Source organism: Dunckerocampus dactyliophorus, chromosome 4 (genome assembly GCF_027744805.1).
Source record: "Dunckerocampus dactyliophorus isolate RoL2022-P2 chromosome 4, RoL_Ddac_1.1, whole genome shotgun sequence".
Taxonomy (NCBI): domain Eukaryota; kingdom Metazoa; phylum Chordata; class Actinopteri; order Syngnathiformes; family Syngnathidae; genus Dunckerocampus; species Dunckerocampus dactyliophorus.
In genome coordinates this window covers 5,297,180-5,322,739 of record NC_072822.1, presented here as the reverse complement: position 1 = coordinate 5,322,739, position 25,560 = coordinate 5,297,180, and the positions used below count along the sequence as shown (strand labels likewise).

Here is a 25,560-nt window from a genome sequence, read left to right as displayed (position 1 = left end):
GAAACAATATGACTAGACAGACTTTTTCTATTTAACTGAGTCACAAAACTGCAGGTGCACTTTTAAATGTTTATTGTCCCACAAATTGAGGTTTTTTGAAACCAAATAAAGCATTGTTTTGATAACATATAATAATAATAATAATAATACAGCTCACTATTTTTGTCTTATTTACTTGTCTTTGTCTATTTACGTCAGGGCTGTCCAGCTGTCCTTTCATATTTATAATTTTTTAAAAATCACTTTTATTGCAACTGTATAGAAATTTGAAATCGGAGGAGAACGTCAACGTCAAGCTAGCAGGAGGGTTTGAACGGGTAGTTGTGTGTTAAAAATAGACATTGTTATGGTGATGCCGAAAAGTGTGGATCTACTGTATCTAATGCGACATAATTCTCAGTACAATATGAGCAATACAATTAATTGAAAGTCACAACATTTGATTAATTCAAGCACTACCCATGAAACATCACTAGGTGGCACTATTGGCACGTTATTTGTTTTTATTTTGATTTGCGTTGGTTGACTTCTTTTTACAATTATATGACAGTTTGGAATGCTAACATGTCACTTAAAATATTACAAACAGCTGCTAATGATGGCTTGATGATGGCCGTGGAACCGATTAATTCGCTTACCTACGGGCAAACACATGTCACAGTTCAATACAGTAGATATATTTGATGAAATGTTGTGTGTAAACATTAATATTAAGTGTATAATTTCTGCATTCTTTAGCTCACGCTGTCATCAAAGTTATGAGAAAGACTCTGATGGTAGCATTTTTTAACTTAACAGACAAAACAAACAAGCCAAAACTAGTGCAGTGTAGACAGATGTATCCATGCGATACATTATTCATCGTCGCCTTACGCACAGTATTTTTCTTCATGTTTAATTTGTGACGTGTGTCATCTGTGGAGTCGGCTCTCGCTTGACGCTCCTTCAAGTGACTTAAAGAGAAAGTTGTCCCGGAAAAGGCATTGTTGTTAATATTTTAAAAGGTTTCTTTGATATCAAATAGCAAAATTTATAATCCACACTTTGTTGCACATTGGATGCAAAGTGTGTTGTTGTGTGTGAGGGAGGAAGACAGAAGATATCAGGGCCATGTCAGTGGAGCCGCATTTGTGGAAAACTCACAGTAGAAAAATTACAAAAATGTACATTTATAGTTCATGGCGCCAGCCATGACGAACCAGCTCGCAGCTCAGCCTCATTTCCGGAAGTGACATCATTAGAGTAATATTGCTCAGGTAAACAAACATTGCGGTGTATGAGACACAGGATGTTTACAGTGATTATAGCAAGGATTTGAGGGATGTTTCAATAGTTTTCGAGGAAGAAGAAACATTTGGAGATAAAATAGAGTGCTTGCAGAACATGGACTTCAGCCTTAAGACATGGAGATGAAGATTGGTCGCCTTCAAAACATAGAATGCTAAGTGTAAATTACTCTTGAGTTGCTTATCCTTCAATTATTGTTTTAAATCAGCTTCTTAATAAGCATAAAGGGTTGTTTCATTGTATATGTGGCCACCACCTCCACTGTAAACATATCGCTGTAAAAAGATGTTTATATAACCTGTATAATGCTTTGCAGCCTTGTCGCTACTGTGGAATAGTGTTTACAAGACATTATGTGAACAAGACATGACTTACTCTCTTGTGCAACTTGTGCTCTTGTACTCCACTTGTGCCAACGCCGTAGTGGTGGTTCTTCGTTGTATTGTTTTTTTTTCCTGTATACCGGCGGAACAGCATCCTTTTTTCAAAATGTGTTTATATCGTACATTCAAGCCACATGCTTCTTGTAAAGGTGCAGTCGTCAGTGAAATGATCACTTGTGTCGTCCATTGCCGTCTTAAACCTTCCTCTTTTGGAAAAAAAAAACAACTTACAGTATCACTCGGATACTGTAAACATCCAGCAGCAAGACAACATTTTGGCATGACTACTATTTTGGTGAAAAACATACTGAACCCAGTCGACAAACTACCGTCACCCTGATGACGTCACTCCCGGAAATGAGGCTGAGCTGTGAGCTCTGGTCCGTGGGGGGTTCCAACCATGCCAATTTTATACCATATGGGTGCCCTCACTGTAACATTTGTGTGGGTTTTCTCCGGGTACTCCGGATTCCTCCCACATTCCAAAAACATGCATGTTCGGTTAATTGGTGACTGTAAATTGTCCATAGGTATGAATGTGAGTGTGAATAGTGCCCTGCGATTGGCTGGCGACCAGTCTAGGGTGTACCCTGCCTCTCACCCAAAGTCAGCTGGGATAGGCTCCAGCATACCCCCGCGGCCCCAATAAGGATAAGCGGCATAGAGAGTGGATGGATGGATGGATGGATGGATGCTTATTTTATTCACTTCCAAAAGGTTCATTTGGCGCAGTCATTTCGCAAAGGGCCGCATTCCAAGTTGTGCCAATAATGAATCACACGCGTTAATGTTGACCTGTCACTGTTTGCTTTGTTTTCTTCTACCTCTCTCCTTGTTTACCGTTGTCATTACTTCAGACAGTTAACATCTGATGCATCTGGACGGGATGACGGCGGTGACAAATAACCTCACAAATTGAGTGCACAGTCATCTGTTATCGTTGCATGTTTTTTTCGTCTTTTAAGACGTGCATATCTTCAGAGAAACCATCAATCAACTCAATCTTACGCTGCAGCCTCCATCATCTCCCAGAAAGCTCTCTGCACTACATTAGACTCATCCCTTCCGAGCCCCATGTTAGTTAAAAAAACCTGAAAGCGAGCGTATGCAAATAAGACATCACAGTCTCACCAACAGTCTCTGATGGCGAGGCGGTGAGACAAAATCAAGTGAACAAACAAAAATAATTCATCATCTTGATCATTATCATCTCACTTGTTCTTTGTCTAAATAGCTGGCAACACAGGTGTGTAGGCCGCATGTTGGCCAAGTGGTTAGCATGTTGGCCACAGAGTCAAGAGCCCCAAATCTGGAAGATCAGGGTGTGTGGAGTTAGCATGTTCTCCCCGTGCGTGCGTGGGTTTTCTCTGGGTGCTCCAGCTTCCACCCACATTTCAAAAACATGCATGTCCGGCTAACTGGTGACTCTAAATTGTCAGTAGGTATGAATGTGAGCGTGAATGATTATTTGTCTATATGTGCCATGCAATTGGCTGGCCACCAGTCCAGGGTGTACCCCGCCTCTCGCCCAAAGTCAGCTGGGATAGGCTCCAGCATACGCCCGCGACCATAACAAGTTGGACATGTTCACTGTGTACTCACTTTTGTTGGCTTTTTATGGCCTCTGTTGAGTAATGTTCAGTGGATAGGAAATCTATACTGTGATACTGTGAGGAAACTGACTCCAAAACTCCAAAATCAGGGTGTACCAAATGTATACACCCTTTAGAAGCTGATAACTCAATTGTTAAACTTTTTCTTATAGGATACCTAAAAGACAAAGTCTACACTATGAGATCTGAAACAGTCACTGAATTGAGAGTGAATGCATGTAAATACCAAGGGAGCATAGAAAACCTGTTTATGACTTTCTAAATATGGTTTTTAACATTATTAGAGCCCTGTAGACATGAAATAACACCCCTATAGTCACCTTTACAATGCTATTATTCATTGTTTACAACACATTGCTCAACTCTTATGCTGCAGGGACTCGAGACGGCCATTAGCTAGCAAGCTAGTAAGCTAACAAGCTAGCGGGATAACCAGTTAGCCTCAAATTTATTTTATTTAAACTTAAGCAGACAAAAACCTACCGCTTCCACACAGGATGGGAGGAGAACTTTTTATCACTCTATCATGTCGGACATGCCATGGCTGACTTTATGCAGTGTTAAGGTAATATAATGTAAGGTAATGTCTCAATGTTTTGTGTCATTATCACAATACTACATTTCACTTGTATTTCAATATGTTTTGATTGACAACAGACCATAGACTAAAGCGCCGATCATTTATTAATTATTGAAAAAAACACAATCGCGATATGACTTGGGACGTCCATATTGTTATATCCATTTTTTATGTTTTCATTGTACTTTTCTTAAAAGTAATGTTAAAATCTCGGCTCGTCTCGTTCTCGTCGACCCAATCTCATATATCTACTAACTGTAAAATGTATGCAAACTTTGTGGTGTAAATTTTCGACGTTAACTGAAAAACACGCTAACTTGGGCGGACGCGAACCGAGGTTCCACTGCATTTAAGTTTATTTTAGCGCCTGCGTTATAGTAGGAACAGTTCAACTTGGTAATAGTGGTTTGGACATTGTCAACACTGGAGGCAAGGAATACAACCGGGCACATGCATTGGCATTCAGTAAATGACCCAAGGGGGTAACTCAAGTCTCCCAACGCTTGTTTGAGGGGCCAGCTTCGACCTTGTGTGCTTGTAGTCATTGTGTAGGAACAAGGAAAAGACGCGGCTTTGTGTTCCTTCTTTGTAGGACCCCCCCCCCCAAAAAAAAAAAAAAACAACAAATCACTTATTATCAAAACATCTCTAAATAATCTCTAGAGTGAGTTCAAAGAGACCTTAAGATGCATTGCCCTTCATTCATTCTGGACCTTTAACTTTATACACACACACACACACAATACAAGTATTGTTTGTGTTGTGTCACACTCACACAGATGCACAATAATACGCCCCCTCCTCCCTGTCACGCCATCATCTAAATTAAACGACTGTGATCTTACGGAGGTCACGTTTAATTAAACAGAGATGAGAACGTGACATATGGGATTAAGCCACACGCTAACATCCTCAAATTATGAATTAATGCAAAGAGCCCGTGGCTTTCAAGCATGACCCTCCGTCTCATTTATGCATTGGAGCAAATGGAAATCCCTAATTGACCCCAAGCCTCCAGCTGCAAGCCAATAGATAATGAGGATTTACTGCAATTAATTCATTAATAATGCAATTAATACATTCGAAATGTAATGTGTGTGCTATGGCGCTATGATGTGGGACTAAGCCATCAGAAATAAATAATAATAATAATTTGATCACCAATGTATGGTTATAGTGGACCACAGTGTATCCCCCCCACCACACATGGTCCAAATATACAGTATATGTAAATCTACACTGTAAATGCTCCAACTAATGCCTCCATTCAATTAACTGTCTCCTGTAGAGGCCCACAAAAGCAAATAACCACCGGGGACTCGAATAAGGGTCAAAAAACACTCCCATGCGCAGCTGCGGCTCTCAGCAACACCTCGGCTGTACTGAGTAACTTGCTTCTTATCGCTGCTACGCTGTGCAACACAGTAATCCCTCGTTTATTGCGGTTAATAGGGTCCAGACCCGAATATTATATATTATTATAATTGTTATGTTATTATTATTGTGCCTGGTGTGAGATCATTTAAACCTGCAATACAAGCCTGCTGTTCCGGCGGGCAAGTCTGGTGCTTGTCTCACCTCACGATTACTGACACCTAGTGACCATTGTAAAATACTACATATCAGTGCAATTTGAATGTCTTCTTAATGGCTTATATTTGTATTTTAATTAATTTAGCCATTTTTATGCTTGAAAATTCTTAATTTCATCAAAAATGTGTACAGTTTGCTTAATTATACATATTTCTGAACTAATGTTAGGCCGTATTCAACCACAAAACAGCATCATTTATTAATTAATATGTAATTAATTAATATATATACACTCCAAAGCCTTATTAATGTTCAAATTAACCTGTTATACGGAACAAGTTGTCACTTTTTGGAATTAACAGCTTCTCTCAGCTTCCAGTAAACACCTTGTAAGCCATAATTCAAGCATTTGGGGTGTGCAACTCAATCAGGTTAAGTACTGTGACAAATACACAAAGTTTGAACGTGAGCATCGAAAACGCAGCGCGCGTTACCTCGGAGATGAACGCCTTGGCGGTGGCTGGGCTCATGAACAGCACGGCTCTGCGCAGCGTGTCCCGGTAGCGATGCAGCTCCTCCACTCGCATGGTCCTGAACAGGCTGGTGATCATCATGTTGACGTTGGACTCTACTTTCTGCAAGGACACGTCCATGCCCTGGTGGGAGGCGCTGTCCAGGAAGTCCTCGATGCCGCGGATGTCTGCGGAAAGACAAGGAACACGTTAGAGAGGTTAGTGCGCTAAAGGTTGAGGTTTCCTTATTAGTACCCGTAGGTAAATTAGAGTGCAGTGCAGGCGAGGCATCATCACATCAGCAACACACACACAACAATTACAGAAAGTAGGCCTACACAATACTAATAAAAAGGTGTGGTGAGTCCATTGTCCTTTGTGACAACGAGACATGTTAAGAAAGACAAGAACTGCTGGGATAAAACTGTCCTTGTATCTCTTGGTTCTGCATTTTGGAACCACCAGTCTCTGTCCCGAGGGGTGCAGACGCTCCTGCACAATGAACGAACTCAGTCCCTGCGGCTGCTTGGTGTAGAACAGGGGTGTCCAAACCTTTTCCAGCGAGGGCCACTTTGATGTTTTTTGATGTTTTTTAAAGCAGCACTTGTAGACATGCTAAGAAGTTATAAGAAAAAAACTGCATGTCAGCTTTGTGACGTAGGTGAAAAAGCCACTTATTAGTATCAACTTTGTTTTTGCTGCTGTTTTTTCCCCCAAATATTTCAATATTATTCTTAAATAATGTTCATAAATTTTCTTTTCATAATATTTGGACTTTATTCCCATAATATACGTTTTTCCCGAACCTAATTTTCTAAAAAAAATAAAAAAAAAACTTTTGTTTTGTTTGTTTATTATAATATAATAACGTAAAAAAAAAACATTTTTTTCCTGTAATATTTCAAAATATTTTCAATGACATTATTTTGTGGCTTTTTCTTCTCATTAGACTATGACTTTTTTCTCTTAATATTTAGACTTTATTCTTGTAAAATGACAGCTGTTTTTTAAACCATTTCTGCAGTTTTTTTTTATTCAACTATTTCAACTTTCTTCTGAAAAAGTTCTTTCCTCTCATAATATTAGTTTTTTTCTTTACTCTTGTAACATAACTTTTTTCCAAAAACAAAACAACTTTATTCATTGTTCTTTCTCATAATATTACCACTTTAAAACATATTTTTTCTTTAATATTTGAATATTATGCGACTAAAATGGCATTATTTTTCTCATACCATTACATTATTCTTCTTAAATAATTTTTTTTATTCTCTTTTTTTCCTCTTAATATTCTGACTTCATTCTTGTAATATTAGTGCAGATTTTTCCATATTTGTTGTTGTTGTTTTGTTTTGTTTGATTTTTTAGTTTTCTTGTTAAATAATATTTTTAGAATGTGTCGCGGGCCAAGTAAAAAACAGCCGTGGGCTGTAAATGGCCCCGGGGCCACACTATGGACGCCCGTGTTGTAAAGTGACTCCAAGCTCACCTGTGACGGTCCAATATGCTGGATGGAGCATTTGACAATCTGGTTGGGGGCGGTTTATTTTTTGCAGACACATTTCCAAACCAAGACAGTAAACAAAGATAAAACTGATTCAATAAAAGTGATTAAAAAAAACAAAAAAAAACAGTCATAAGACTCTTGACAACGCTAAAAACAAAAAGTGCAGGCGTGAGTGTCCCTTTTTTACGGATCGCCTCACAATTGGCTTACTTACAAGCGAATAGAAGGTATTCATGAAGTTTAGTGTTGTTCCGTACCATTCTAATGATCTATAGCATATAACATAACTGGGATACACGTGTACCACATCATGCGCACCGCTTGAACGCCTGGCAATTAATGAGGTGCATGCAAGTCAAGGTAATACTAATTAAGACACTTTGCTTGATACCTCCCCGCTAATGATGTCACAGGAGGTGTGTGTGTGTGTCTATACATTTGCATGTGTGTGTGTGTGTGTGTGTGTGTGTTACGCAAAGCACCATGGAAGGATGTTTGGTATTTGATATGAAAACAGATGACATTGCCACCACTGCCGGTGTCATGCTATTGCAATTAACTAGATTGATTGGACTTGAGAACACGCGACGTTGTGGGGGGGGCCATGTTGTGTTTACATTAATGAACCATTTTGGAGGATTAACGAGGTATTAAGATGAATACCCGTGCTGTGGGACGACAGGAAGGGTATTCAAACAAACAAAGTTGTTTCTGTCTGTGATTTTGGGGAATGACACAAACTCAAAATTTAGCCAGCATATTTGTGTGATTCCGATACGTCATCATCATGGGGTCTACTATTAAGTTCTACTATTACTCGTTTTTCATTTCACTAGATAACCAAAACTAGCTTATTGTTACGCAATAATATCCATCCATCCATCCATCCCCCGTACAGACATTACTGGGAAGGCTGAGAAGTGTGATCCCATGATAGTTGGAACACACCCTCCGGTTCCCCTCCTTAAAAAGGGGAAAAAAGACCACCCCGGTCTGCCAACCCAGAGGCACCGCTCCCGACGTCCACGCGACGCTGCAGAGTTGTGTCAACCAAGACACGCCCACAGCATCCAGGGCCTTAAGGAACTCCGGGCGGATCTCATCTACTCCTGGGGCCCTGCCAACCGGCAACCTCAGCCCCAGAGATAGGAGAGCCCACCACGGAAGACGTGTCGGTGGGATTGAGGAGGTATTCAAAGTATTCCTTCCACCGGTCCACGACATCTCGAGTCAAGGTCAGCAGCACACCATCCCCACCATACACGGTGTTGACCGTGCACTGCTTCCCCCTCCTGGTTTCAGTCGTATGTTGCGATCGTGTTTTGGTCTAAGAAAAAAAAAAGTAAATCTGATCAAATGTGGAATTCCTACAGCTTCTGGCTCGGACATTCAACACGGCGGTATGTAGAACTCCGATGAAATAGCAGACGCATGTTGCGAGCGAGTGACACTGGGAATACCGAGTGCAGGTTGGATTGCAAGGTTTATAGTGTGCGTAAAGTGTTCAATGTGTGGCTCCAATCTTGCCTCGCTCACTGTCACGTCCATATTACATGTATACTATTATCATTCATAGTAGCGATGCCATATCTCAACACGGGAAACATCGTCACGGTTTAATCTCGCAAGATCTTATGACATCCCTAATATATATTCCAAATGATTATCGTTATTATTATTATTGCTACAACTACTACTACTAAGTGTGTTTTCGTTTGACTAATATTCTTTAACTTTGTTTAAATCTATTTATTCATTATTTCTTGTAGAACCAAATGCTAGATACATATTCTAAACTATTATTATTATTTTATATGTGTTTATCATTCACATAAAAACAACATGCGACATAATATGGGCTACTACGCTCCAGAAGTGGAGTAAAATATGATCCTAAATTTTAAAACAATACATTTTTAGTGTAGCAAATGCGTGCAGCTGCTTCTTACATAACCGCCCCTCCGTTTAGTTCTGCTGTTGGACATTTCTTGGTGTGCTTTGTCTTTCCTACGGCCTACACCTCTGGCTGTCCTTCCTCCTGCACGTCAAGCCTCAGCTAAGAGTTGCTTTTAAATCATGCATGGAGTTCACGATTCAAAGGCTGGACTGTTTCCTCAAAACAAAACAAAACTGAACCCCCCCCTCAAAAGTTTACAATCATCTATTCCTTTAGATTTACTACTACTCTTTCCTTTTATTCCCTTCTCCTCCTCACTTTTTACTCCATTTTTCTTCAAAACCCTTCTCAGGAGTTTCCCCGAAGGAGATGAACCAACACTTTGAAAAAAACATTCACTCCCTATAAAGGGCTTTGCACCTTGGAAGTATATATCACCTTCACCCATTATCCCAAATCTTGTAATCCCACCATCAAACACCCCCACCGCAACCCCACCCCCATCGCCTTTTATTTCGCTTCAGTGTTTTACAACATGCTCTCAGACTCCACACTTGTGTGCCTCTACAGGTGCTGATCTTTTGGTTAGCGACCAAGTTCAAATGGGCTCAGCAGTTAACCCTTTCATGTCCACATGAGACTCTATGGGTCATCTGCGGCCTGGGTTTTGTTTTTATTGACCTTTAGCACGTTCTAAAAATACAATTAAACAAGAAAACTAAAAAAACAAAAGAAAAAAGACAAATTTGGAGGAAAAAAAAAGGTACAATGTCGCAAGAAAAAGTTTACATGTTAATACTACCACTACTACTACCTACAGTATAACACAGGCTGTTCTTCTATAAATATACAGTACAGTAACCCCTCGTTTATCGTGGTTAATTGGCTCCAGACCCCAAGTGGATTTCCCCAAAGTAGGATTCAATATGAATAAACAAAAGATTTTCATAGTTACCTGCTTATGACTTTCTCCACACGATTTTTACCATTATTAGAGCCAACCTGAAGAGATGTTGGGCATGACAGGAAGTGCTAGAGAACCAGCGAGCAACGTATTAAATGAAATTGAAAATAAGTGAGGCACAGCTGTAACTATAAAGAAACCAACAACAACATAATTTTATGTAAAAAGCAACTGGACCAGCAAATAAAATGAAAACAAATATATGAGGCAGGATTGGAATCACAGCTGCAGCACATGAAATGAATAATAATAATAAACTAAATCCTTTTAAAACTAGGGATTTTGCCTCACTGTGGACAAAATTCTAAATGTATTAACTTTGCAAAACTACTGCTAGTCGTATGAGCAAACTTGTCTGTGTAACCGTTGGGGAGAGGAAAAATCCCCAAAGAAGCCTCTCCTCCTCAGCCCTTGGTTTCCAGGCTGTTAGATTCTATATGAAGTCCACTGAGATCAAGAGCACCACTCTCACTTTAGTTTAGTCAGACGCTTCTTAAATTCAAGCCTCTACAGTATTTTTATTAATCCTGGGCACGTTTTCTCCATCAGAGCCTTCCTTGGAGGCGCTTACAGCATGTACTTGAAGATCTATGAGCCAAAAATACATCATTAGTAAGATGAAAATATGATTTTGCCCCCGCTTTTTACAACATTTTAGCTATTTTTGTCCTTTAGTTGGCTGATAAGCCGCTGTCCAGAGCACAGAAAAAAAATGTTTTGCAGCAGAGTATTTCATCTAACACACACAAAAAAATGTATGTTTTCTGTTCCAAAATTGCATAAAGTGGAACCTCGGTTGCCGCACGGTGGTCTAGTGGTTAGCACGTCGGCCAACACAGTAACAGCTTGGAGATCGGGAAGACCTGGGTTCGATTCTCCCCTGGGCATTTCTGTGTGGAGTTTGCATGTTCTCCCCGTGTGCGCGTCGGTTTTCTCCGGGTACTCCGGCTTCCTCCCACATTCCAAAAACATGCATGTTAGGTTTATTGGCGACTCTAAATGGTCCATAGGTATGAATGTGAGTGTGAATGGTTGTTTGTCTATATGTGCCCTGCCATTGGCTGGCGACCAGTCCAGGGTGTACCCCGCCTGTCGCCCAAAGTCAGCTGGGATAGGCTCCAGCATGCCCCCGCGACCCTAATGAGGAAGAAGCGGTATAGAAAATGGATGGATGGATGGAACCTCGGTTAGTGTTTTTTCCGTTAACGTCAACAATTTATGTCACAATTTATGTCACAATTTTGCCTCTGTGTGCAACGGTGGTGTGAAAGTGTTTGCCTCCTTCCTGATTTCTTATTCTTATTTTTTGGCATGTTTGTCACACTTAAATGTTTCAGATCATCAAACAAATTTAATTATTAGTCAACAACACACAACTGAACACAAAACATGACATTTTTTATCATGAAGGGAGAAACAAAAATCCAAACCTACATGGCCCTGTGTGAAAAAGTGATTGCCCCCATGTTTTCGCCATTTGTGGATCATGGCTCTCACTGTGGTTCGCTGGAGTCCCAAAGCTTTAGAAATGGCTTTATAACCTTTTCCAGACTGATAGATCTCAATTAATCTCAGTTAAGTTATGTTCTATCACTTTTTCACACAGGGCCATGAAGGTTTGGATTTTTTTTCTCCCTTAATAATAAAAAGTTTCATTTAAAAACTGCATTTTGTGATGATCAGAAATATTTAAGTGTGACAAAAATGAAAAAAAATAAGAACTCGGGAAGGGTGCCAACACTTTTTCACACCACTGTATATTTAAAGAGCACCACTAATGGCAATCGCTACAAATTACTAGATCTCATTTGCGGCTTTTTCCACCTCCAAGAAAAAGGCTAAAACACTCCAAACAACTTAACATTGTAGGTGTGCATCAAAAGTACCTGTATTTATTTATTGACACAGAAAACAGAAAGCAGTTGACATAGATGCGCAGTCCCACGCCTCCAGTCTTGTCTGTTTCAGCCGCTGTTCTATCAAGCCCAAGTGTGTGGCGGTCGGCTAACTCAATAGCATTGTCCGATACTCCGCTGTCTTGGTGAAAATGATGACGTTGCAGTCAGTTGTTGAGGGTGAGAGTGCTGCTACTGCTGTAAAACTGGAACAATAATGAACATTCTATCTCGTCAATGGGTTGACAGTAAAAACAAAAGAAATCAACTTTTCGACCCCAGTGACACAAGGGAGCAAGCCCATAAAGATGAGATAAGAGCTATAAATAAAAGGCAAAAAAAGTGACAGAAAACATGTGTTCTCTGTGTCCAGAGCGCACCACTAAAGCTGAAAGTAAGGACATGGACACTTGCACCATGGCACCATTTGAGAGGACTGTCTGTTCTCCAAAGTACTCTTGTAAAAAGAGGAGGCGACGCCTTCTGGGAGCACTGATATCATCTTAAAAGGCCATCTTTCTCCAGTTCTCTTTCTTTTGCTTCCCTTTTTCCATGGACAACGGGTGAGGCCACTGGGGAGCAAGTGTGATGCTTTAAACGAGCGTCTTCTGTGGCCGGTTGAACAGCTCGGCCAAAGCTCAAAGGACTCGTGTGGTGAACCAATAACCACAAGCCACAGAGGACATCTCGGGTTCTCGGGTTATGTATATATGCATGTGTCCATTGGGGATTCAACCGGACCATTAGGGGTTACATTTTGAGTTAGACTTTCGATTACTGTATATACAGTATGTCACTCTTATCTAATTCAGGACCACAGAGTGACTGTCTGCATTGATTCATTGATCCGTTTGTTGCGTGAAATACTGTACAAAAACCGAGGCAAAATTTTGCTGTAAATATTTGACCAAAAACAAAATCATACAACAACTGGGGCGCATGAAAACCGTTATTCATGGACTTGAATATTATTTTGGGTCACATTTTGGAGTTGTGTGACTGGGTCAGGTGGTCTGTGTCCTAACAAGGGGTATTATTTGTGCACATAACCGTATTTGGTGACCAGGTACAAACGGTATCCTGTTTGTACTGGAATGATGCTGAGCAGCAGCCTGCTTTTTTTGTCTTCCGTTGTCCTGTCCTGTTTGTTTTGTTTAGGGTTTCAGTTGTGTTTTTTTCTCATTTGTGGCGGTGAGATGACAGGACGACAGCCCTATTCAGGGTTGACCTGCTCACCTCACTGTCCTTCTGTCGGCACATCAGAACCTCGACTTGATCTTCCCGCCTCCGGTGTCCTCATTAAATGTGGTATGTTCCTTTGGGTCGTAGCATATTTATTGGGGGCTCGTATGAATAATTGGTTATATTCGGGTCAGTACGATCATTGCTTTATGTTTAGGTGTAGTGGGAATTTACTGTACAGTCGGCAGCCCTGTTGTGATGCAGAACCATTACAAGGCCTCCCACACTGACGTACACTGCAAGAGAAGTTCACAGTTCACGACTTACATCTGGTTTACGTGGGTGATTTAACCACAGTGGTCGAGCCTTTCCACAAGGGCTGTATTAGTCACCATTCAATATTAATCCAGTATATAAACCGCTTCCTGCAACTCACTCATTAGAAGATGCTTTCCCTATGAAATATTTAGAGCACTGATAAACTGCTTTAATGAGTTGACTGGGGATGCATTTCAAAAACAAATCCCACCCTTGCAGCGTTCCCATTGGAGATCGATGACGACCGCACAATGCATTTTATCTAATCGAGTACGATGCAAAGGCTCATTAAGGCCACGAGAAGTCATTCAGGAGTGAATCACCAAAGGCAGGAAACTATCACACTGCTCTTTATGGACTGAAGCTTGTCCACCACATCTGATGGATGCCGTCACAGCTGGTGTTTTCCATCGGCGAGAGAACACAAACTACTCGATGCTTTCAAAGAGAAACATAGTTTTGAGGCTGAGCCCATTAGGAGCAATGCATCAGTCATATCCCTCTGTATGACTCACAGCTAAATTACCTCCACACCAGGATGCAGATGAAGGGAAATGGAGGGGTGATACTGTAGAATAGTCATGACGACGTGCGCAAACAGTATATTTTCTAACCACACTGTGCCTAATGATAACACCCCCCCAGCTTGCCAAATAGCGATGCTTCATCACGATCCCTCACATCTTAGCGAGTTGCATTGGTGGCCACATGTTGTGCTAGCGGACACTTGACACTGTATAAAATACACTATAATATGCGTTATACATATCATATCAAACAATCGTTTGTCTCCAGTGAAGTCCGACCCTCCTGAGGTTTTACAATCTGGAATTCAACTCTGATTTTAAGTCTCGAAAGTCATAGAAAACATCTGCCGTGTTCAGCACACATCAAAGGATGGCCTGTTTTCGTGTTTCGTGTGGTGGCACATTTTTTTGTTGAACTTTTGTTGTTACACATTTTTTGATACTATGACTGAGCGTTGTTTGGCAGGCTTTTGCTCAAACGCTCATGCAGAATCAGTAAGCTTGTTCACCTTTCCAAAAAATCCAATTCGGCGCGATAAATGGACCAGGCAAGTGCAACAAACGCAAGCAAAATGATACTATTCCTCAGTTAAAGGAAAGTCTGGGACGCAGTGAGTATTGCCTGACGGTGCTTCTACCATCGGCTGTCCCGACTATCCTTCCTCGACCCATAGCGGGTGCGAGTGAAAGTAAGTACCGACACAGACAGCGATACAAAAAGTCAAAAACCCAGAAGACGTTCGACCATACAAAAACAGTAAATCCACATTTTTGTGCTAGATGTAGTCTACCAATGTTTCATGTCAAATTTCAGTGCTAGCATTCAAGCTAAACAGTCACATTCGGAACATTCTGCAAAGCCTTTTTTTGTGTTATTCTTCTAGATCATTTCATACAATAAGCAACTACCGTTTGTTTAAAGCAAGCACAGTTGTCCGCTCCTGCATTATTATAATGTGAAAAATCTATTTTTATGCTGAACAGAACATTAAAAAAGTGGGACTAAACCTAGGGTCTAGCCCCAAAATGGGTCACGGATCAAGTTTTACTTGAACGTTTGAGTTTAGTTTATTCGCAGTATTATGTTGATGTTGGCGAAACATGATGTAGTTTATTCAGTTTGGGTGCCAGGGGAAAAATCACGGTTCTAATTGGTGTCTGGACAACCTGCAGAGACGAACAATGTTGATGAGGGGACTTGACCTCGCACAACTGCAAAACAATTTCTCTGCAGAGCGGCCAAATGCTACTTTATAAAAAAGGAACACAGAGCGTGGACAGGCTAATGTTTGAGTTAATGGACTGCAGAGAGAGAAGGTGTGAGGGTAAAAATAAGACAGCAAACGCACGGCAAAAAGACTCAAGTGTCAAATGACCTGCCTGGCAGACGCCATGAGGGAATAGGACAGGTTTCGTGATTAACCATATAGCTATTAGCTCACTAACGGCCATACCCTTCCATGCAAAAACACCATCGGTACTGTTAAGTTGCATCCCCCAGGAGAGGACTTCCTTCCATTTCACCTCACCAGATATCAGCCCATATCAGTGAGGCGAACTGCTTTGCACATCCAAAAAGCTCTCACAAATAAAGAAGCCTTATCATTAATGAGGAAGATCAAGCAATGCTTGTCACCTCCGCCAAGGAAGTTTGATTTCAATTTCCTGTGGTTGCTGTTTTTTGGGGTTTTTTGTGAGCAGGATTACACAAAAACTAATAGACCCCATTATGTTGTGCCGCAGAACTTGACAAAAGTGCTAATCCGGGGAATTGTACCGTATTGACCTTGAATATGCGACAAGACATATGACAATAGCATCAACAAAAGACAATATTTGTGGTCTTTTTTTTGCCACTGTTTTGGTGAAAAACTTGAAAACACTTGAAAAATTCTGATATATGTAAGAGGTTGGTAACTGTCAAGTGGGAATGGGCTTTGATTATTAAAACCAAACCAAAAAAAACTAACAAACAAAAAATAAATGATATAAAAATGAAAAAAATATATATACAGGTATATTATATACCGTAATTTCCGGTGCATAAGACACACTGGTGTTTCAGCTGCAACAACCAAATTTAGAGAGAAAGTCAACTATGTTGTCATATAAGCCGCACATGTCCACGTCATACATTCATGACAACCAAGTACGGTGGCTCTTCATCTGACAGTAGTCGATCACGAGCTTTGTGAAACCAAACGACAAGCTACAGGAAATCACAGGAGGTCATTACTCAGTATAGCAGTCTGACTCCCGGTGTCAACTTACAAAGGAAGCTAAATTAATCACATAGCAGCTACATAAAAATAAGATAATAACATAACATATTAAAATATGAAACAAAAGCTATTTTAACGCTGACCCACAATGCATCACTGCAAGCAGAAACGTTCAACTCCATGGGAGCTCATGAGCTCCCTCTGGTGGCCTGGTACCTGACTGCGGGCAGCCTTTGGCCAATGAACGTCTCTGCTTGCAGTGATGCATTGTGGGTAGTACATTTACGGTAATAATCATTCCGCAGGTTCACCTACAGAAACCTTGTTACAACTTGTACGTCCTCTTGATCAGTGTTTCTCAATTCTTTTCTGTCATGCCCTCACTGAGGGACAGAAACGTGTTCACGCCGCCACCCCCCCCCTCCCCGATTTGAAATACTATTGAGAAACTGATCATATATATTTATTTATGTGTACTGTATAGACCGACCTCGAAAGTGAAACCAGTGAAATGCAACAAAATGGAGAGCAGTGAAGCAGACAGGCGTATTCAAGAGTGAAATTGCTTGCCGAGTACGACAAATTCAAACATGTTGGCATGTCTGCACTAATATTGAAAGTCCTCCCCGCCTCTCACGACCCCCCGACAGTTCACCGCGTCCCCCTCAGGGAGGCCCGCCCCAATATTTGAGCAGTGCTCTAGATAGTCAAGTTTGATAGTAGCAAAACATTTGCAATATAAATACAATTGATAAAGATGAAATAGATTTCGCAATACTTTCAAACTACTTAAAAAAATCTAATACTTTTTATCTATTTAAAATCCTTTATGGTTCTATGGTTATTATCACACCTCTTCATTAACTCCAACAGTCTGCAACCACTCCCCTGCGGAAGCTTGAATCTATAGCGCCTCTGCTGGTTGTAGCCAAGTAGTGCAAGCCACAATACCTCAACTGGTCCAAGACACGATTAATCTACAGAATAATTATTAACTAGTTAATCTACTGTTTGATAATTAGGTTCATCCCTACTATAAAAGTGTCGCAATTAGATTCTAGTTCTCTTACCAAAATCCGAGTCGTAGAAGAGCACAAACTTTTGCCAGCTGTACTCTGACACCACCTGCATGATGACCTCGTTGAGATAGACGGGTGGGCGCACCATCAGCGTGTAGTCGTCGGCCCCGTGGCTGCGGCTGGTGGGCGGGCAGGCCGAGCGAGGCGTGCCCGCCGTGGAGCGCTGAATGAAGAGGTGAGGGATGTGCATGGCGTCGGCCAGAGTCTGGAGGCTGCCCGCCGACATGCAGCCGATGGAGCTGACCAGGGCCAGGATGCCGCGGTTCATCAGCTCGCAGGCTGGAGGGAGGAAAGACGGAACAATCATTCAGTTGCTTATTTAATCGATCAATTCCATGATGTTATTTGTTACTGTCAACACTGCATACAGTATACAGTGTAAACACCCTACGCACTGCATAGGCGGCCAATGAAAATATGCTTTACTACGTGGTCGCTTGAACGCTAGGCTGCTCAGCTCAGTTAAGCTATTGTTTTCTCAAAAAAAAAAAAAAAGTCTTAAAAAAAAGACGTGAGCTAGATTTTGAACTTATTGTTGTGGGCCGAGTCACAACATTCGTTTTGTATTCGCTGTGATTTCCCTTCTTCAGCCATGACGATATCGTGATTATATTACGATATAACTGTGTCGTGACGAGATAATAAATGTCTCATATCGACAAATTGATCAAATTGATTGTGTCCTTAAGCAATGGAGTCAAAAAGCCACTGAAAATGAGTAAATAAAGAAATGCAGAATATTCACAGTAAATGATATCAGATACTGTGACATTGATTCAATAATAAATAATTCAGAATAAATGATATCAGACACCGTGGTATTAATTCGCTAAAAAGAAATGATGACAGGATGTGATATCAGATACTGTGGGATTTATTAAATTATAATAAAAATGATAAATTTTGGATAAGTGATATCAGACACTGTGGTATTTCTAAAATAATACAAAAGATGACTTCATTTGATGTCAAACACTGCAGTATTAACTGATATTGCATTAAAAAAATCAGGATAAACGTATCAAACACTGTGGCATTTATTAAATGATACGAGTAGACAAATAATGAATCCAGGATAAATGATAGACACAGGTATTTGTTAAATATTAACACATGAATAAATTTGATATCAGACACAGTGGTACTTATTAAATTATAATAAATGATGGATTCAGGAAAAATGATATCAGCCACTGTGGCTTTCAGCGTTCTTCTTCCATGTACCTTGTAAACACCATAAGCTTGTGGCCCACATTGGAACATTGCACGAGTTCCACGCTCACGCCGTCCCATAGTTTTACTCGGCATATTGCTATCTTGATATGGCTACGTTATTTTCTTCATCTCCCTCTCGTCTTCCTTCTCTCGCAGCCATTGATTGACTCCGGCTGAGTCATCACCCAAAAATTTTGTTATCCTGAAGCGACATTATTATTTCAGAATTGGCAAATGGCACACGTTGACTAGGAAATGAACAAATGTATTCACAATGGATGTGCAACGAAAATAAGTTCTGCTTCTTCCTACTCCTTTTGGACATGTGGAATTGTGAATCGTGATATGTGATGTACACCGAAGTAAAACGTATGTTCAAATAACATCAAGCCATTAGCATTACCATTCACATTAGTCTGCAAGTTAATTCAATCTGGCGCTGCTCCAATTAGAGCAAATTGGAAAAATGTTGTTTAGCAAACAGCAATTACAGCAGGCTGCTGCCGTAATGATGGCTCCTCTCGTTGGCTCGTGCAAAACAGGCTGGAAATCATTCCTCGTATGCCCGGAATGACACATTTTACCTCCCGAGAGGAGAAAACTCACAACCTTGAGACAGGCGAGAAAAGGAGTGTGACATATTTGCACTCCAACATCATTTGCTTGGCAGCTTTAATGGCACTTAAGAAAACTTTCTTTCGTGTTGTCTTCTGTCTCCTGACACTTTCTGGGTGATTGAAATGTTGCAAAGTCACAAAGTTGTTGGACAAAACCCACGTTTAGGCCTTGGACCAGTTTGACTTGACACACTGTTCCTGTTCCTGCCCTCTCCATGAGCATCTTACACTCGGAGACCCCTCCCTGACCCCCTGTACTATGCAGACCAGGCAGGGATGACAACATTGATTAAGTCAAATAATGCATGTAGCGAGCTGGGTGGCACCTTGGCACGCAGGGGAAGCAGCAATAGGCAGATGGAAGCAGCTTAAATAGGATCAAATAAGCCAAAAGAAATCGAGTGTGTAAGAGGGAACGTGCTGAACTATAACTACTTTATTTTTACAGTATTCATCTTTTAATGTCCTTATCAGATGACTTTGTATTATTTTAGCACATGAGAAACATTGCACAAAAAATATAGTAATAATAAAGTATGAGATTTTACACTGACCTTGAAGTTGTACAATTTGGGTTTTTGGAAAAAACAAAAATCAAGGTTGAGGAATGCAAAGAGCACTACATTGGGGAAACTAAGCAAATGTTTCAAAAAAGGCTTTATCAACATCGCAGGGACAATTCTAGTGGTCCTCAATCAGCAGTACATCTACACCTTAAAGCAACCAATCACTCTTTTGAGGACAGCGAGGTAAAGATTTTGGCCAAAGAAAACAGATGGTTTGAAAGAGGGGTAAAGGAAGCTATTTTTGTCAAACAACAGAAGCCATCATTGAATCGGAATGGTGGTTTGAGGTTTAATTTGGACCCTGTGTTCAGCAGGTTACTGAGACCAAAACCCACAGCTCTTAGTCTTGCAAATGAGGTGGAGCCAGGGCCGAGCCAGAACAATAGATGCTAACGAGCCAGTATCAGAGTCATTCATACCCAACTCAGGGAGCTACACTTCCCTTTTATCGGAGGTGTTAACAGCAGGATAGGATTATACCACTACTCCGCCCAGGCTTAGTGTAACGAACCAATAGGAGGAGGGTGTTGGCACACCAATTCCGCCCACTCTTACTGTATTTAAGGCCTAGGCTACCAGCACTTATTAGTTCGCTGATGAAGCTCTTCGGATGAGGAGCGAAACGTCCGACACCTTCTTCACAGAAGTACAGATGACGTCTCAAGAAGCCTTTCCTTCCCTGTTAATACATAATTTAACTGAGATGAATTGAGATCTATCAGTGTGGAAAAGGTTATAAAGCCATTTCTAAATCTTTGGGACTCCAGCAAACCACAGTGAGAGCCATTATCCCCAAATGGCGAAAACATGGAACAGTGGTGAACCCTCCCAGGAGGAACCAGCCAACCAATATGACCCCAAGATATTTATGCCCAATATTGGCATAAATATATCGGTTCATATTGGTGTTGACGTTCCACAAAGAAACAAGCTTGCCAGGATGTCAGGATGTCAGGATGTCCGCGCTCTGGAATGATCTCCAAGTAAGCTCCGTCATTGCCTTTCAAAGTTTTCACACGGTGGCCTAGTGGTTAGCATGTTGGCCAGACAGTCAGGAGATCTGGCAGATCTGGGTTTGAATCTCCGTTCATTCCAAAAAAATGCATGTTAGGTTAATTGGCGACTCTAAATGGTCCATAGGTATGAATGTGAGTGTGAATGGTTGTTTGTTTATATGTGCCCTGCCATTGGCTGGTGACCAGTCCAGGGTGTACCCCGCCTCTGGCCCAAAGTCAGCTGGGATAGGCTTCAGCATACTCGCGACCCTAATGAGGACAAGCATCACAGAAAATGAATGGATGCTTCGGGCTAATTAAAACAATAGCGGTGGGATACAATGGCCCCCGAGGCACACTTTGGACACCCCTGCTTTAGAGGTAATAATTTAGCATTCATCCCTTAAGAATTTCTGTCTAGTGGATTATTTTGGACACTTTTTGTCCTGTGAGCTGCACACTGTTGGGGTTTTCTCTTAATGTTTTGTGACACAAAGTTGCATTTTTATGTCATCCTCTAAAAGCTTATCTGCAATTAAAGTCCAAAAAAAAAGAAGACAAAACAAGTAAAACGCATTATGCTGACATTTGGCCACACTTTGTATGCTTGACAGAGGTACCTGGGGAGGACAGATTTGCATCATGGAGCCATCATGTAGTCATCATCGTCATAAGCACTCATATTTATTTATACTCATGCATTTTTACAATTGCCCCAATGTTCTTTATTAAATATAAAAGACATATTGGAATGAAAGCGCAGCACCATCTGCTGGATCCATTTACCTCAATGGGGACTCAAGGAGTGGATGCTGACAAATGAAGTCTCTCTGACCGTAACAAACATAACACTCCAATACTGTCCTGTTTCGTCTGAGCAGTTGCCAGCAGGCCCAAATTGGATCACGGTGTCTTGGATGCGGGATGAGGTGTACTAAGTATCAAAGAGGCTGATGGGCTTACAGCCAGCCCAATGAAATAATTAAAGTCAGCATCCGTCTATGCGCAGGGAGGTAGAGGGAACGTGAGGGAGGTTGGGATATTCCACAGGGGGGAGACTTTAGGTGCTGTTTCGCAAGTGTGTGAGGCAGTAAAGCATCCATATGTTAAAGAAATAGAATACATGTGAGCCTGCGTGGATAAAAAAAAAAAAAAGTGATACACTATACGTACGGTATGTGAGGGAGAAGAAAAGATGAAGGTCCTCTTTTGTGTCACTCATCTTCTCTATGCTGTTCTCCACTGCAATTCTGTCATACATAGCACACTGACTGACTGACGGATGAAAACAATTCATGACAAATGAATAGATCCATTCCAGGGTCAAGCTGTGTTACACAGATTGATTTTTAAAGGACATTTCAATGTTCAACACAATAAAACACTCACAAACTTAACTCTGATGATCACTTTTGGATATTGCCATTGAAAGTGTAAGAAGAAGTCTGAAACTCTCAACCTTAACTTTTTTACGCTGGCGTCGCACATAAAATTGAAATGCGCGCAGTACTCAGTGCGATAATACACACAGAACAGCGTGTGCACGGGGAAGTGGGCTGCTTTCCGCGCTGCTGTAGGGCCCTATGATTTCCAAGGAATTGTGGAATTGAGCAATAAAAACGGAATCTACTGTTCAACGCGGAATTGTTAATGAAATGCTGTCATCGTGTGGGGAAGTATTTCAGCTCAATCTTGGCGGAATCTCATCACAAACACTAACCCGCCCCCTCCCGCACTAACCGTGTCCAAACGTTGACCTGAAACACCGGCGAAAACTGCCGTACAAAATTTGAAAATCATCTCCTCCGAAGCGTGAAAGGAAGCTGGCTGGTTTACCTTAGTTTAGCAGAGCGTGCTAGTGCGGCTGTGTGCGCGCGACTGTGGTTTCCCGCTTGTTAATCCAAACGAACGTTTTACGATGCCTGCTCAAGTTGTGCAAGTTCTGAGTGAAATAAGGACGAGAGGCACGTTTATTCTTGCACCCAGCTTGTCTCAACCGTCGGCAGACAAACTCAACACACTTCCCGCCTTCAAAATAAGAGTGCTGTTCGTCACATCCTGTCTAATTGTGTAAATAAAATAAGGGTATCACAATAAATCCTACCTTAATAACGGAATTGGAATTGCAATGGTAACTAGGTCTTCTTTAAATCATTCAATTCCAAATACATAGTTATACATTTTTATAAACCTGAACACCCGATCCCAACAATGTATTTATACGTCTTTTATGTTTTTGTTGCGCGAGAGGCAAAACTTTCCACTAATGCATTCCACTTCAAAGCTATTTTAAGCCATCAAAACAGCCACAAGGTGGCAGTCGTGCATTTGATAAGAGCTTGGCAGGGATCATGCAAACCTAAAAATCACACATGGCAGGAAGGAGGAAGTGAGGGAGCATGGAGGAGTGTAGTGTGCATTTTAAGCATTCTTGGGAAATTTTAACATGCACACACATAGACACACATGTGCACGTGTACACACAAATGCACACACACAGTTCAGTTTCAAATGTGACAATTTTAAATAGTTCATGGTGTTATATATGTAAAAAAAATGTAAATGTAAAAAAAAACAACCTTTTTTGTGTCATGTTGGTATGGTTGGTATATTGTTTAGATAAGAGCTGTCACAAAAGCAAAACATATATTTGTATGAAAGTGAAAGTTATGCTTGAAATGTATCTTTTCACAAAAAGCTGGTTTTCTCCCTTTTCTAGTCAGGAACTGATATTTTCCTGAAACTTACCTATGTTCTACTGCCGATTACTAAAGAATAGAAAAAGGTAGAAACAAACTTTTTTTCCTGATGAAAGACAGGAGTCTAATCTTTCTTTTGGTAGGTTCCATGTTTATAAAAGCCATAGAACACAATATTCTGTGTGCCTTGAAAGATCAGTCGAAATGGTCTAAAATGGCCGCTACTGAAGGTGTTGTCTTTTGAAAAATGTCTGGGATCGAATGAGTTAACCACAAGCACGGGCATGTTGAGGATTGTGTAGCAATGTGTGCGGAGGCTGACATCCCATCAGACAAGTTAGCCAGCAAACTGAAATACTGGGCAAAATTGGCCAATGATGTTTTTAAATGTAAGCATTTTTACATTTAATTAACGGACATTTAGTTCATGCTGGTAAAATACTAATAATTGGGGGAAAAAATAAAACTGACCTCATAGGGCCCTACTGTTGTCATGACAGCCTTAATGCAAATCATCATGACTTAAATTGCTGTCACGTTGCCGACGTGTCACATGAGAAGCAAACCGGGCTGCGGGGCTTTTTGCGTTGTTGTTGTTGCGTTGAAATTGTCCACGCTTTCTCTTCTGCTCGGATCATCAGAGTATGCAGTGTTACGTGACTTAAATGGCGAGGTGGGGGGACTGTTTATGCATCACATGTCGTGGACACACTGCAGAGGAGATGAGGCACTCGTCACCAATAACAAGCAAGTAATACCAAAAGTCAAAAACAACAGAGAAAGTGTTTTTTTTTTTTTCCCCTCATTGTCCACAGCCAATGGAGAGTTAATGAAGCTGCAACTTTGCTTTAATTTTTTTGTTTTGTTTTATTACCACATTGTCCTAATGAACTCCGATAACAATAAGTCATTCCACTCCCATACTTCTCACCAGAAGCAATTTTTTTTGTTATTTATTTTACAAAATGACAAATGGCTTTTAGACAATATGAAAATAATAGGAAAACATTGTAACAACGTCTGTTATTTTGTGTGTGCCGGGGGGGATGATTCAGCACAACAGTTGCAATCAACATTTTTGCTTTTTTTTGCTTTTGTTTGACTGGCAGTCAATTAGAGGTCATGCAAATAGCCACTTGTTATCATAATAATTGTGAACCTGTATTAAAGAAACAAAACATCCAGCGGCTACGCTGCTGAACGATTCTGTCTGAGAAACAAAGGCGCATGTTTGTTGGAGTGTTTTTTCATTCATTTTTTTAAACCGACGTTGACAGACAGCGCTAGCCGCTCCACATGTTCAAAAATTTCCGACTGCGGTTCTCATATGTTACTCTGGTGTTTATTTGCCGTGTTCACCGTTACTCGGGTGAAGGTTACCAGTTTGTAGACTTCCACGGCTGCTGGCCAGGTGGAAGTGTGATAGTCAGAGGTGGGGGCAAGTCAGTGTTTTGCAAGTCTCAAGTAGGTCTAAAGTCTTTTATCGCAATTCTTGAGTCATGTCAAGAGTCAAGACAAGACAGGTCGAGTTAAGTCCGAAGTCATAGGCTTGAAATTCCCCATACAAGTCATAAGCACTGTTCAGTGTCAAATGCCACTTTAACAATGTAACAGTCTACTTAATTTGACAAATACATTTCCTTTTATTAATTTTCTAATCCTCACTAGTGTCGCGGGGGTATGCTGGAGCCTATCCCAGCTGACTTTGAATAGCAGTAGTTTATTTGGTTTCAAAAAATGTTGACAATAATATCGTTGAGCGTCAATTTGTGGGACAATAAACGTCAAAATGCACCTGCATTGTTTTTTGACTTGGTTAAATAAACAAAGTTTGTTTGTCCAGTCATATTTTTTCAGTGTACTTTTTCTTAAAATTAATATTACAATATGGTTTCATCTGATACTCATGTACCCAATCTCGTGCATTGCCCCATCTCGTGACACCCCTACTCTATTGTGTAAAAACTAC

At 40.8% G+C, this 25,560-nt stretch overlaps 1 protein-coding gene across 10 annotated transcripts in view; it reads right to left on the bottom strand.

The window, feature by feature from the left end:
- Positions 1–25,560, bottom strand: part of grid2 (glutamate receptor, ionotropic, delta 2) — a 514,233-nt gene that overhangs the window by 192,555 nt on the left and 296,118 nt on the right. For all 10 annotated transcript variants that reach the window (XR_008570124.1, XR_008570125.1, XR_008570128.1 and 7 more), the window contains 2 exons: positions 17,491–17,778; positions 5,891–6,096 (listed from right to left, as the gene is read on the bottom strand). Coding sequence is in view for 5 of the 10 variants with exons in the window: in XM_054774557.1 (XP_054630532.1) it covers positions 5,891–6,096; positions 17,491–17,778 (494 nt within the window). In the remaining 5 variants the exon portion in view is untranslated. The remainder of the gene's footprint in view (positions 1–5,890; positions 6,097–17,490; positions 17,779–25,560) is intronic.